The sequence below is a fragment of the Pan troglodytes genome, chromosome 8 (genome assembly GCF_028858775.2).
Source record: "Pan troglodytes isolate AG18354 chromosome 8, NHGRI_mPanTro3-v2.0_pri, whole genome shotgun sequence".
NCBI classification, from domain to species: domain Eukaryota; kingdom Metazoa; phylum Chordata; class Mammalia; order Primates; family Hominidae; genus Pan; species Pan troglodytes.
In genome coordinates this window covers 42,413,391-42,429,263 of record NC_072406.2, presented here as the reverse complement: position 1 = coordinate 42,429,263, position 15,873 = coordinate 42,413,391, and the positions used below count along the sequence as shown (strand labels likewise).

The 15,873-nt window shown below is 39.9% G+C and overlaps 1 protein-coding gene across 15 annotated transcripts in view; it reads right to left on the bottom strand.

Moving 5' to 3' along the window:
- The window catches only part of LOC735719 (uncharacterized), a 131,089-nt gene that overhangs the window by 113,158 nt on the left and 2,058 nt on the right, over window positions 1-15,873 (bottom strand). For 7 of the 15 annotated variants that reach the window (XR_010146606.1, XR_010146605.1, XR_010146603.1 and 4 more), the window contains exon 2: window positions 11,984-12,039. Coding sequence is in view for 6 of the 15 variants with exons in the window: in XM_016962877.4 (XP_016818366.1) it covers window positions 11,984-12,039 (56 nt within the window). In the remaining 9 variants the exon portion in view is untranslated. Of the gene's footprint in view, window positions 1-337; window positions 6,937-7,304; window positions 7,427-9,092; window positions 9,216-11,983; window positions 12,040-15,873 lie in introns of those variants that run through there. The other 8 variants (XR_010146599.1, XR_010146601.1, XR_010146607.1 and 5 more) reach the window with 6 other exon arrangements.

Here is a 15,873-nt window from a genome sequence, read left to right as displayed (position 1 = left end):
TGTATTGCCCAGGCTGGTCTCAAACTCCTGGCCTCAAGCAATCCAGGCTATGCTCCCTTCTCGCTCCAAACCACCTGGCACTCACTGGTAGGATGGTTTCTGCCAACCTTGAGGCCAATCTGGCAGCTACTATGAAGTCTGGGAGATTGCTTCTCATACACCTGGTTCCAGTTTCAGCCTTTCCCCACCAAGGACCAGAACTGGTGCATGGTGAGTTCATGCGCTCTGCCCTTGCTCCCAAGGGCAGTGAAGGGGTGGCCTGCCCTTCCACACCTGTGGGTATTTCTAGTCGGGTGGGATGAGAGACTGAGAAAAGAAATAAGACACAGAGACAAAGTATAGAGAAACAACAGTGGGCCCAGGGGACCGGCACACAACACACCAAGGACCTGCACTGGCACCGGCCTCTGAGTTCCCTTAGTTTTTATTGATTATTATTTTCATTATTTCAGCAAAAAGGAATGTAGCAGGAGAGCAGGGTGATAATAAGGAGAAGGTCAGCAAAAAACATGTGACCAAAAGAATCTATGTCATAATTAAGTTCAAGGGAAAGTACTATGACTGGATGTGCACGTAAGCCAGATTTATGTTTCTCTCCACCCAAACATCTCAGTGGAGTAAAGAATAACAAAGCAGCATTGCTGCAAACATGTCTCACCTCCCACCATAGGGCGGTTTTTCTCCTATCTCAGAATTGAACAAATGTACAATCGGGTTTTATACCAAGACATTCAGTTCCCAGGGGCAGGCAGGAGACAGTGGCCTTCCTCTATCTCAACTGCAATAGGCTTTCCTCTTTTACTAATCCACCTCAGCACAGACCCTTTAAGGGTGTCAGGCTGGGGGACGGTCAGGTCTTTCTCATCCCAGGAGCCCATATTTCAGGCTATCCCATGGGGAGAAACCTTGGACAATATCCTGCTTTCAAGGGCAGAGGTCCCTGCGGCTTTCCACAGCGCATTGTTCCCCTGGTTTATTGAGACTAGAGAATGGCGATGACTTTTACCAAGTATACTACTTGTAAACATTTTGTTAACAAGGCACGTCCTGCACAGCCCTAGATTCCTTAAACCTTGATTTCATACAACACATGTTTTTGTGAGCTCCAGGTTGGGTCAAAGTGGCTGGGGCAAAGCTACAAATTAACAACATCTCAGCAAAGCAATTGTTTAAAGTACAGGTCTTTTTCAAAATGCAGTCTCTTCTGTCTTCCCTTTCTACATAGACACAGTAACAGTCTGATCTCTCTTTTCTTCCCCTACAGGCAGAGTGTGAGTCACACTCCAAATTCAAGGACACTGCCTGCCATCTCTTGACCACAGGCTCATCCAGGCTCTAAGACCTTTATGTACCTTTATTCCCAAAGCCTCCTGGTCAACACAGGCACTGGGAATAAGTTAACAAACAAAAACACACCTTAGTGCTGCAGTCCCAAAGACACAGTCTGGCCAGGGTGTATGTGGGGAATGTGCTAATTCTTTATGAGAATGGAAGGTAAGAAAGACACATGCACAAACAGTTCCATCTACTCCAGGGTCACACCAGTGCCTCCTGGTCTAGTTCTCCTACTTTCAATGACAATGTAATTCATAAATTGATCAAACCAATTTTATATTATTAATTTCACTTTGTTTCCGGAATAGGCAAGATTGATGGGGTAGGTAGTCATGTATCTCTTGATGATGGAGACACATTCTGAGCATTGTGTCATCAGGCGATTTCGTTGTGTGCAAACATCACAGAGTGTACTTACACAAACCAAGGTGGCAGAGCCTGTGACACACCTATGCTGTATGGTATAGCCTATTGCTCCTAGGCTATAGATCTGTACAACAGGTTACTATACTCAATACCATAGGCAATAGTAACATAATGTAAGTATTTGTGTATCTAAACACAGTGACAAAGGTACAGTAAAAACACAGTATTATCTTATGAAACCATCGTCATATGTGATCTGTACTTGACCAAGACATTATGTGGTACATGATTTTATAATTCTTAATTGGGCATATGAGTAAACTGAGGCATCAAGTGATTCAGTGACTCCTAAATGTTGACTGGTGAGTTGTGGAACCAGGATTAGAACTTTCACTCTGGTCTATTTCTACTATGTTGCAAATTCTGCTTTTCTGGGTTATGTAAGTTTTTGACTTTTATATTATAGTGAGATAGAATTAACTTTGTATCAGGAGTTTAGGGATCCATGAAAATTGTATGCTCAATTTGATGTGCATGTAAGATCCTCCTTATGAGATGACTTACAATTTTCATGAAGTTTCTAAAAGGGTCTGTGTAACCAAAAAGGTTAAGAACGCTGGCGTGCTGTGTGTGTCACAATGAGACTGAGGTCAAGTCTAGGGTGACCTTTTTACGGACTGTAAGTAGGGGACTGTAAACCCAGAGAAGATGGATGTTCGGGTGGGAATAATCATTTCATTCTTTAGAGTCAGAGAGCATTGGAGCGGCCACCTTCCTGAGAAGGTGGTACACGTGCTTATAGCTCTACAAGTCCATTCGGACAAGCTTAGAACCTTAGATCGAGGATTCTTGAAGATCATTAAACCTGAGGGTCCACAAATCTGGCTACACATTAGAATCATCTGGGGAGCTTTGAAAGACACCATGTCTGGGACCAACTCCCAAGGATTTCTATTTTAATTGTCCTAAGATTCTGGCTTCTGTATTTGTTTTTAAAGCTCCTCAGATAGTTCTCATGTACCAGAGTTAGGATTACCAATCTTCTAAATGAGTAGTTATCAACCTTGGCTGAACAATGAAATCACTTGGGGAGCTGTTAAGAAGTCCTCTTGCCTGAATCTCACCCTCAGATCTTCTGATTTAATTTGTCAGGGATGTGCTAGGCATCAGGAATTTTTTAAATGACCCCAGGTGATTTTCACAGGCACTCCAATTTGAGAACCATTGTTGGGATCTAATCCGACACTTCCTGATGCAAAGAAAACCAAGCCGAAGAGAAGTGGCCTAAGGTCATAGGGCTAAGACAGAACCAGGATTAAACCCAGGACCCAACTCTAGGCTTGGACTCTATGGTTCACCTAGTCAAGGTACATGGATTTAACTTAGGCAGTTCAGGGTGGATCTGAGAAAGGGAGCTCGTCAGGGACAGGCCTTGCTTCTCTCTTTGATTAGAGAGAAACATATAAACATATATATATGTTTCTGAATGAATGTTGTCCTGCTTAAGGGATGAAATCCCAGTGTTCTGGCCCAGATGCATGGTTCCCTGTGACCCCTCAGATTGGCAGCTAACTCTATGGGAGACGACCTCTAAGATGAGCCCCAACAATCCCTGTGTCTGTATTCACACCCTTGTGTGATCTCTGCAATAGAGTATGGCTAGACCCAGAGATTTACTTCTAATGAACAGAATATGGCAGAAGGGATATGATGCTACTTCTGAGATTAGATTATAAAGAGATAGTAGCTTTTGTCTTGCAAACCTCTCTTGCTTACTTCCTTATTGCTCACTTTGATAGAAGCCAGTTGCCATGTAGTGAGCTGTTCTATGGATCCCCATATGGCAAAGAACTGAGGAAAGTTCACTGACCAACAGTCAGTAGGGAACTGAGACCCTTAATCCAATAGCCTGAGAGGAATTGAATTGTGCCAGCAACCATGTGAGTGAGCTTAGAAGTGGATCCTCTCTCAATTGAACCTTCAGATGAAACAGCAGCTCTAGCCAATAACTGTATTACAGCCTAGTAAGACTTTGAGGCGGTTACCCAATAAGCCATGTCTGGACTCCTGACCCACAGAAACTGTGAGATAGTGTTTGTCGTTTCAAACGACGATTTAAGTTTTGAAGTAATTTGTATGCAGAAATAGATAACTATTACAAAGTCCATGCATAAAAGTTCTTAAGTCATGTTATAGTTGTTGAAACCAAGGTATCAAAAGACCAAATGTATTTTCCATAGTCAACCGGGGAAGCAGTGACAAAACAAGAAATGGAGTTTAGATGCCAGTTGATTCCTAGACTTATTCTCTCCTATATAAAGGTTAATGACATTTTGCATGAAATAATGCTAGTAGAACCCATGAGGTTGTTAGCCATGTTACCTTCCTTATCTTCCCTTGACTTTCTTTTTAAATGTCTTTATAGAGTAACCATTGAGCATTGAGCCTTTTCCCCAGAAATATTATTTTTTTAACAATGCAACTTTGTCTTTTCTAAAACAAAGAGATTCCAGGCATTCAGTGTGCATTCTAAAAAGTGAGATGTTGAGGCATGGGAGGAAAGTGACTTTCAAATAAGCACATAATGATCAAGTAATCTTCTCTCTACCTTTCATGCTGAGAACAGTCACAGATATTTCATTCCTGAGAATCTTGTTCCCAAATTGACAATGCTTCAATAAGCACCTTTTTGTACTTTCTTCTTAATCAAGTAGAAAGAAAAACCATTATAAATACAAGAGGGGTATTTTCCCTTCTACTCAAAGTGTGTAGCCAGGAGCCCCAGCGTTCTTTCCACACAGAGAGATAGTATGGTTCTAAACTATCACTTAGGCGACTGAGCACAGTATTTGGATAGAAGGATGCTTTGTATCAACCATGCCAATTTAAAAAAATCATTGAAGAAATCTAACATGCACTTTAGTAAGAGTGAAGAACTAGTAATGTTAGGATATATTCTAATACCCAACATTAGGATAAAATCTAACCTAATGTTGGTAATATCAGGTTAGAGTACTCCCACTTTATAGGAATTGGATATGAGCAGAAGTTCTCTGACAGAAAACTGAGGATCAGAAGGGTAAATATTTGTCTAAGGCCATAAAGTGAGTTTCCACTGGAATCAGTACTTAATTCCACAATGCACTTTACCCTCTTAATTCTGGCTACTATTCTTATCTCAGAGAGAAGACTCATTGCCCTTGAAAAACTCCTCCTGAGGAGGTCAATGTGAGAAAGAGGAGGCATGCCACTTGAACAAATTGTCTGCCATATAGCCACAGACAGTAAACAAATCTCATAAAAGCTTTTGAAACAAAAGCAAGACTATGAAGAGATAAAACTTAGCTTTACTAAGTTAAATCAGAAGAGAAAAAGACAGATCTAGAAGATACTATTTCCAAAACATGTATTCTATAAACTGAAACGGAAATGCCAGTGGCCAGCTTTCTTTTATTCTTTCACCAGCCAAGGGGGAGCAACGTTTTGTGCAGGGCCACTTCACCACCAAGGACTCTGACCGCTTCTCCACCTCCAGGACAAGCACTGAGGCCAATTCCACCTCCAATCTGCTGGTCTTCCACATTCACACAGGGCCATTTCACCACCGACTCCTACTGCTTCTCTGCCTCCAAGAGGAGCACTGAGGCCAATTTCGCCTCGATTCTGAATGTCTCCCACTTTGGTGTAGGGCCATTTCACCACAGAGGACTCTGACCACTTCTCCACCTCCAGGACGAGCACCGAGGCCGATATCACCTCCATTCTGGTGGCCTCACACAGCAACTCGCTGCTGAACCCAGACATCTTTGCTGAAGTCAGTTGACTGGACAGTACAGTGTAGGATCTGCGTGTGGCACAGGGAAACGCAAGCCAGCTCCAGTACCAGCAGGTGTGCGCAAGGTACAAGATGCTCTGCGTGGTGCCCCCAACCCACTCCTGTACACCTGGCAGGTGGACAAAACGCTCGACCTGGGCAGCATCTCCTTCCCCATCTATAACCATAGTGGACACCCCCTCTACCTGACCAGCTTCTTCAGAGGACACATCTTTGGGGACAGCCTAGGAATGGGCCACTTACTCCTGCGGGCCAAAGCCATGCAGCTGCTGTACTGCCTGACGACCGAGCACTCTGAGGACGATGTGCAGAGCAAGCAGTGGCTCACCCATTTCCTTGACCAATTTACCAACATTAAGAACAGCCTGGTCTTGAAGAAAATTGAGGTACCTGGCGGTTTGGGTTTACAAGGAGGCCAGGAGAAGGTGGGAGGGACGAGGAAGATTTGCACCCAGAACTCTAACAAAAGTACTGCATGACTACTTGATGGGGCCCTTGCCTCAAAGCCGGGTTTGCTCTACTGTATTTGGTACTCAATCCAATTTTCTTAACCCTGACAGATGCTAGAAATCGTGAATCCTGGGTAACATTCCAGTCGATAACGCAAATCCTGTGTCCACCAGATGGGCTAGTTCAGTACAGACACTGATCTTCACATTTAATTTTGGGGTTTGGTTTCTAATACTTTGAAATTCTACTTTTAGTTAAAGTCTTCACTGGTTTTGGGGAGCCTCCTAAAACTTGTTTGGAGCTCACTGGGATTAAAAAAGAAAAACAAACTTTTAAGTAAAAGTTAATGGTGTTAAGGTAACTAGCTCAGCATTTTTCAAGTTAGATACATATGAAGCGCCTGGCTTAGTGTGAGGTACATATCAGCTGTTCAGTTATTGCTGGGTCAGCAACTCTATTAAGACTTATAAATAGAGGAGCAGTGGTGTTGGCAGCGTCAGGGCATGGCCCAGGCAGGAGCAGCGGCCACAGCGTTCATCCATCTATGGAGGAAGAGGCTGCCTTGGCGGGTCAACTGTGTTGCTCCAAGTGACATAATGTCATGATTTTGATAGCTGAAGTGTTTTGCCTTGTGTACATACTAGAGTTTCTTGATGTCTTCATTTGTGGATGGACAGGTTCATCTGTGTTGCTCCAAACAACATAATTTCATTATTTTGGTAGCCAAAAAGCATTTCCCTTCAGTATATATACCAGAGCTTCCTGATCCCTTCATCTGTGGATGGACAGGTTTCTCCACGTGGTTGCGGATGACAGGGTTTCCCGAAGCTTTATGGCTGAAGAGTATACCATCATGTATCTAATACGGCAGTTTCTTTACCACTTTATCTGTGGATGGACAGGTTCATGTGATTCCTGCATTGTCTGGAAGAAGCAAATACAGAACAGAGCTGGAAGATAAACGCCTAAATCAAATCATTGCAGATTCTCACTAAAGATGAGCTCATAATTCCAAATAATAAAACACATGATCAATGAGAGAGAACAGAAAATGTGAGCAACCAGATTTGATCAATCTGAACAAGAATATAAATAAGTGTAATTAAACAAATTAAGGACATAAAAGTATAAAGCAGAAATCAAGAAGTAGATTTGCAATAGAACCAAATAGAACTTCTAGAAGTAAAAATTACACACACAGAGAATCTAAGGCCCATTGGTCATACTGAGCAGCAGACTGAATACGGCTGGAAAGAATTAATACACTGAAAGATAAAACCAAGGAAATTAACCAGGAGGCAGCACAGAGAGATAAAGCTCTTGTCTAAAAATGTCTTTATTTTGTCCTGTTGAATTACTAATTTAGATTGCTGGAAAGAGACTTGTAAGTTTACTGTTGTCTTCCCTTGGCACAGTTGATATATTATAGACTTTCTTTTACTGTAAAAAAAAAAAAAAATAAAGACTTATAAATAAGCCTGGTGAAAGAGACACCTGCTGGAAGGAGCCTTCAAAGACTAAGCCCACCTCAAATGATATTTATGCAACTGAAATAGTAGAAGACACCAACCTAATAAAAATTTACAAAAAGTTATAATTTTCTTTTCTTTTCTTTTTTTTTTTTTTTTTTGAGACAGTCTTGCTCTGTCGCTCAGGCTGGAGTGCAGTGGTGCGATCTCAACTCACTGCAACCTCCACCTGCCAGGTTCAAGTGATTCTCGCACCTCAGCCTCCTGAGTAGCTGGGATTACAGGTGTGTACCACCACACCGGGTTTTTTGTATTTTTAGCAGAGACAGGGTTTCACCATGTTGGCCAGGCTGGTTTCGAACTCCTCACCTCAGGTGATCTGCCCGCCTCGACCTCCCTAAGTGCTGGGATTACAGGAGTGAGCCACTGCACCCAGCCAAAAGTTATAATTTCTACAGCTATTAATGAGAACAAGATATCACAGTTTTAGGCTGGGCACGGTGGTTCATGCCTGTAACTCCAGCATTTTGGCAGGCTGAGGCAGGTAAAGTGCTTGAGCCTAGGAGTTCGAGACCAGCTTGGGCAAACTGGTGAAACCCCATCTCTACTAAAAATACAAAAATTAGCCAGATGTGGGGGCACACACCTGTAGGTGTCTTGCTGTGTTTTCCAGGCTGGCCTCAAACTCCTTGGATCAACTGATCCTTCTGCCCCAGCTTCCCGAGTAGCTAGAAGTACATACATGTGAATCCAGAAGGAAACTACTAGAGTTAATAAATTCAGCACAGCTTCAGGATACAAGACCAACACACAAAAATTAGTTGTTTTTCTGTACATGTACAATGAACAATCTAAAAAGGAAATTAAGAAGGCTATTCCATTTAAATAGCACTAAACAAATAAAATGCTTAGGAATAAATTTAACCAAGGAAGTGAAAGACCTACATGCTGAATACTACCAAACATTGGTAAAAGAAACTTAAAAAGACCTAGGTAAATGGAAAGATCCTTAGTTCCTGGGTCGGCAGACTCAATATTGCTAAAATGCCAGTCCTATTCAAAACAATCTACAGATTCAACACAATCCCCATCAAAATTCTGACAACCATTTTTCCCCCCAGAAATAGAGAAGCCAATCCTTAAATTCAAATGGAATTGCAAGGAGTCTCAGATGACCAAAATAATCTTGAAAAAGACGAACAGAGTTGGAGGACTCAGTATTATTCAGCCATAAAAAGGAATGAAGTCTGATACATGCTACAAGGATGAACCTTGAAAACATTATGCCTAGTGAAATGAGCCAGTCACAAAAAGACAAATATACGGTTCCACTTATATGAAATCTTCAGAATAGGAAAGTTCACAGAGACAAAGCAGATTAAAGGTTAACTGGCAATGGGGGGCTGGTGGTGATGGGGAGTTACTGCAGAATGATAACAGAGTTCCTGTTTGGGGCGATGAAAAATATTTGGGAACAGATAGTTGTGATGGCTGCATGACAGTGTGGATGTAATTAATGCCACCAAATTATACATGTAAGAGTTGTTATAATAGCATATTTTATGTCATATATATTTTACCACAATAAAATATTTTTCACAAAGTAAGAGATTTAAAAACTAATCAAAGCTTTTTACCTGCAGCATTATGTGACTGCAAGCAGTATGATGAGAACATATGCCAGGTGAAAACAAAGGGACTGCTGTCACAGACATTGTCTCAAATTCCAGTTGTCTGGAAAGTGATGTAAAGTGGACCACCTGCCACAAAAATATACTCAGGTAAATAACTTTTAAATCCAGTATTTGTGTGTGAGTTACAAAAACTATTGAAACACTTTATGTTAGTGATGAAACAATATGTTAAAATTCAGTAAAAGATCAAAATACATGGAATATGATTTTAGAAGAGAGAAAATAATGTAGATTTGCTTCTTCCCACAAATCTATGAGTTCCTCCTAAAGTTTCTTTCAGATTCAAAGTTTAAGTAAAACTCCTGAATATAAAGAATCCAAATTCACAAAAAAAGAAAAACAAAAAGGAGCTCTTGGTTGGGCGCGGTGGCTCACACCTGTAATCCCAGCACTTTGGGAGGTTGTGGTGGGCAGATCACTTGAAGCCAGGAGTTCGAGACCAGCCTGGCCAGCATGGTGAAACCCCCCCTCTACTGAAAATACAAAAATTAGCCCGGCATGGTGGCACACGTTTGTAGTCCCAGCTGCTCTGGAGTCTGAGGTGGGAGAATTGCTTGAACCTGGGAAGTGGAGGCTGCAGTGAGCCTAGATGATGCCGCTGCACTCCAACCTGAGTGACAGGGTGAGACTCTGTCTCAAATTTAAAAATAAAACAAAGAGCCCTTCCTTACAGAATTCCAAATAAGATATGTAGACAGAGTGATGGCATTTGAAAAAAATTGTCATTTGATAGCCACCACAGTTAGAACGGCAGGATCATATACTGTCCTTCTCGCTTGTCACAGGCAAAAAATATCAATGGATGCTAAAATAAGAGGGCAAAGAATACGATGAAAAGGAGGATATCTAATAAAGTTTCGATGTATCTCTCCAAAAGAAATATATTCATTACAAGAGGAAAAATAATAATTTCACAGAGGAAAAAGTTGGCATGTATCACCCAATAGTAACCAAAGTCCCACCACCAGTAAATGGGACAAACAGACATCATGTGCCTCCTGACACTGTGCTCTGAGAAACACTTCTGTGGAATTCCTGCCAAAAGTGCATAACCTGAATCCAACCATATAAGGACACCAAATATATGTAAATTAAGCGGCATTCTACAAAATAATTATTTACTCTTCAAAAATGTCAAGGCCCTGGAAACACAAAGACTGAAGAACTGTTCAGATTAAAAGAGACTGAAGAGTGGCCAGGCACAGTGGCTCATGCCTGTAATCCCAGCACTTTGGGAGGCCGAGGTGGGTGAATCATCTGCGGTCAGGAGTTCGAGACCAGCCTGGCCAACATGGTGATATCCCATCTCTACTAAAAATACAAAAATTAAAAAAAAAATACAAAAATTAGCTAGGCGCAGTGGCATGTGCCTGTAATCTCAGCTACTTGGGAGGCTGAGGCAGGAGAATCGTTTGAACCCAGGAGGCGGAGGTTACAGTGAGCTGAGATCGCACCATTGCACTCCAGCCTGGGCGACAGGGCGAGACTCCATCTCAAAAAAAAAAAAAAAAGAGAGAGACTGAAGAGAAATAACTAAATTCAATGTATGATCCTGAACCCAAAACAATTATTTGTCTTTTGCTATGTAGGACATTAATGGGATAACTGATAAAATCTGTGTATAGACAATAGAGTTGTATCCATGTTGATTTAAGAAATATACAAAGTATGTAGACATTTTAAAGACATCATGTCTGCAATCCATTCTCAAATAATTCATTTTAAAAAATCAGAAAAAAATGCATTTTTTAAAAAGAATACTGTGTGTGTATATATAGAGAGAATGATAAAGCAAATGTGACAAATATTAACATTTGGATGGAGTAATTTAGTAGGATATACAAGAATTATTTTTGCTATTTTTACAGATATATGAGTCTGAAAAAATAGACATACAATAAATGTAAACAAATAAAGGCAGTTAAGATAAACTATTTGCTTTCCCTAATAATACTGCTAGGATCATCTTTACTATACTCTCATCAGATCATCAAATTTAAAATTTTATGATTTAAATTTTAAAGCTCAGGGAAAAAAAAAGTATTCTCTCTCCCCAAAACCTCCCAATTTACAGATGAAGTTAGTAAGTCAAGATTATACCTAATTCAAGGCAAAGCCAAGACTATTATCTAGCTCTGACTCAGCTCAGCTACCTTTCAACTATTCCAAGCGGTCTTTTCATTCCTTTACGTTGTTGTCTATGGTCTAAACACATGACACCAAAATACTTATCTCTATCTTCTCATATATTTTCATAAGTTAGTGTGACTAACCACTTTCAGGCCATCTAAATTTTATCTTTAAAAGGCATTTCAGTATCATTGCTCCTAACAGTCCTTAATAACTAATATGAATACATATGTAAAGATCAGAATACATGTCAAACACTGTAGCAAATGCTGAACATACACAATTAATGTACTTTACTGTTAGGTCCATGATGACAGAGACCAAGTTTATGTTATTCACTATTATAACCCCACCTCTTAGTAACAGTGCCTGGTATACAGTAAGTACTCAAATAACTGTTGTATATTGCAAAATAAAAGACAATCCATAATAGAGAAAAGAAATGTGTGTATAGATAACCATAATATCAGTAGTTTTAATAAAGCCCCATGATACAACAGATAAGGAAATTATTTTCTCTTGGTAAGATCTAGAAAGGCTTCAGAGATTTAATGATACCAAAGTTAAATCTTGAAGGACAAATAAAATGTCAACAGACATGGAGGTGGTGGGGTGGTAAGAGGAAGGTAGAAGGATTTAGATAAAAAAGCCCAAAGGCAAGAAAATATTAGACATTTCTGTTGAATTTTTAAACACAGGCTCACCTATTGTTGCTGCAAGTTCTGGATCAAAGGTATCATCTGTGAACCTCAAGAGCAGGCTGGAAGAGATATTAAAAAGACAGGTTAGGAATTAGAATTTTTCTTTCTAATCATATGATAAATGTGTTCATGATTATTATATCCAGTCACAAATTATTAAATGCAGATAAAAATAACTGATGGAGGCCTGCTCCTAGAAATACTGCCTCAGAGTAGGTATACACAGAAGAATTAAATTACTAGAAAGGCAATTTAAAAACTGCCAAGAGCAAAGTAGTTTACTATTAAATATATTCCCCATGCTCTCCTACCCAATCCCCCAAGTACAAAAGGTGGGGGTTTTTGTTGTTAACTGTTCTGGTATGTCCTGAGACACTGATATTAGCAACATGTCATGCTTTAATTGACATGGATGAAAAGAGAAAAAATAAAGTTTCTTGGAATGCAACAAAGTAAAGTAACTTAAAAAAATCTGGTGTGTAATCCACTTTAAATTCAAGCACAAACAGAAAGATATCAAAGCCTAGCATTCTATAACAGGCAGTATGGCTACCACCTAAGTGGGAAGAAAAGATACAGTAAAAAGAGAGGTAAAAAAAAAAGATCACAGGACAGAGTAGGTATACTCAGGCAAACACCAGGTAGGGTTTACAAAACCAAGTAGGCGACTGGAAGCTATTGAAGGCTTTTAAACAAAGTTATGACAAGAACTGCTCTTTGTTTTGAAAAGTTAATGCCAACAAAAAATGGAAGAAAAATCAACAGAAGACAACTGCCATGGTTATGGCAGGAGAGAACAAAGGACTAAACCTAGGAAATGGTAGGAAACTAGAAAGGAAGGATAAAAGCAAAAGACACCAGATTAGAAGGATACTCTAAGATTTTCCATCTTCCAGAATTATTTTACTAACTATGAAGCAGAAGTGTCAGTTATTAGAAGCTCTTCAAAAATAAAAGCTAATGTTAAAGCCCTAAATTTTAAAATCACTCAACTTCACTTGTTAACTTCTAAAGTATAAGTCTGTCCTGTTTACCTGCTTGTATTAATAAAATCAAAGAAACAGTCATCAGATGTCTAAATTATAGAAAAATCTGATGAATATTCCTAATATTCTAATTTCTAATTAGATTCTAATATTCATAAGGTTGTGATTACTGCTGCTAGAGATATGTTTTGTCCACAGAGTATTCTGCAAAACATAATGACCTCCTGGTAGTTTCCAAACCCAGTGTCATTAATTATATTTGAAGGATTAACTCTACCTTACTTGGTTTTGTTTTCTTGTGTTTACCATAAAACGAGCACCACAGAATCAAAGTAAAACAGGAGAGTCAAATTCAAGATTTCTCTATTTCACATCTTAACTATATTTACTTACTTCAAACATAAGTTAGGTGACAGCACTAATAAGACTCTAAAATAAAACTTATAAAAATTTTCTTCTCTCCCAACACAGTTACCCATAATTTAAGAATAGAAAAGATACATATCTACACGTGGTCACCACAGAAAATATTATTACAAAAACATAAGTTAATATAACCTTGTAGAGTAGTTGTAATAATAATAATAATAATACAAGTAATAATAATGATATTGGGTATTATTTATTGAACATATGGCAATGTGCAGACAAAAAGCCAGAGGTTTTTCTCTCATGATTGCTAATCCTTACAACAGCCATTGTCATTAATGGTACTTTGTCAGGAGAGGCAGGGAATTGGTGGCATGGTGTGAAGCAACAAATTTTAATACAGGCTCTGGGTATACATCAGATCTTAGCCAGGGGTACCCTGGTAGCCCAAAATGTATTCTAAATTCCATGTGTGCATTTTTCTAGGCAGAGAGTCCATTTCTCTATTTATTAGACTTTGAAAGGGGCAGAGAGTCCATTTCTCTATTACATTTTGAAAGGAATGGGCAATCTCAAAATGATTAAGAAGGACCCTTTTTTTTTTTTTCTTTTTAAGAGACAGGGTCTCACTTTGTCACTCAGGCTGGAATGCAGTGGCACAATCACAGCTCACTAATCCTCCCACCTTAGCCCCCCAAGTAACTGGCACGACAGGTGTGCATCACCATGGCCGGCTAATTTTTTTATTTTTCAGTTTTTTAGAGGCATGGTCTTGCTATGTTGCCCAAGCTGGTCTCGATCTCCTGGCCTCAAGTGATCCTCCTGCCTCAGCCTCCTGAGTAGCTAGGATTACAGGATGAGCCACCGCACCTGGTAGAAGCACCATTCTTACAATATTATATATTTACACCTTCATATTTCAAAGTTAAAGGAGCAAAATGCTTTCCATGCAGAGGTAGAGATGGAAGGAGTAACTACCACCATGGCACTTAGATGAGACCAAATTTACAACAAACAGAGTGTGATTATAACTAATCTGCATTTCTTTATCTACAAATGAAATTCACCAAAACGAATGGCAAGGCTAGGGTATGTTAGGAGGGACAGCAATTTACAAAATAGGTCTCTTTAATCCCTTCCAGTTCTTGATATACTCTGCTACCTCTACCTCACCGGGCCTAGCTACAGAATCACAGTCTTATACATTTAACACTAGATAGGGTTTGAGAGGTTTCTATTCCAACCCCCTCCCTTTTGAAATGAAGGCCTAGAGCATTCAAGGATCACACACAAGGCCACACAAGTGGCAGCCCCAGTTTCATAATCCTGATCTGCTGATTACTGTCATATACCCTTTAGACTCCAACGCCATGAAATACACTAGAAAGTAATCCACTAATTCAGCTTAAAGATATCCTTTGTTGTGCAATAATTCCCCAACAACATGAGTGCTATTTCACTTCCACTAGCTCCAGCTCTATAAAGAAACAGAACAAACTTGGTAAAAACAACCCTTTAAGGTCACACCCATGACAAATGTTTCTGTACTAACTCACTTTAAAAAGTATAGGCTTCTATTTTAGTGGAGTCATTTATTCTCACCTTATCCAGAAAGATAAGTGTGTAAGGTTCTTTTCCATAGCATATCACATAGGCCAATAATGTATATCTAGCCATACAAATAAGACAACTTTCTAACTAAATGCAGTCCTTTCACAAAAGAGGTAATACAGTGTCAAAATTTTGCAGTGAGCAGTTGATAATCCACCACTACACATTGAGGAAAAAGTTTAAAAAAGATTAGGCCTAAATACATTTGTTTCTGGGGAGAGAAGTAGAGAGACTGATAAATCCCACTTAACAGACCTTATTCTAAAAAGGGACTCTCAGCTGGGTGCCATGGCTCATGCCTGTAATCCCAGCACCCTGAGAGGCCAAGGCTGGAGGATGGCGTGAGCCCATGAGTTCCAGACTAGCTTGGGCAACATAGGGAAATCCCATCTACAAAAAAATTTTAAAAGTAGAGCAGGGTATGGTGGCTTATGCCTATGATACCAGCATTTTGCGAAGATCCATTGAGGGCAGGAAGATCCATTGAGCTCAAGAGTTCAAGAACAGCCTAGGCAACACAGCAAGACCTTGTCTCTATAAAAAACCCTAGCCAGGCATGGTGATTCGTCCCTGTAGTCCCAGCTACTCAGGAGGCTGAGGTGGGAGGATCGATTGAGCCCGGCAAGTCAAGGCTGCAGTGAACCGTGATCACACTACTGCACTCCAGCAGGTAACAGAACAAGACCCTGTCTCAAAAAAAAAAAAGCAGTGGTGTGGGGACGGGGGACGGGGAACGAATCTCATTTATATACTCCAGTTAACCTTCCAGAAAATTTTAACCACCCTAACTTGTCACCCATGCAATACATTTACATAAAGTGCTAACCAATTTCAACCCAATTTCATGTATTGGGTTGAACTACATGAAATGACAACCAACCATTCGTGACTTCAAAAATGCCAATTTCATATGCCTGAACTTAAATG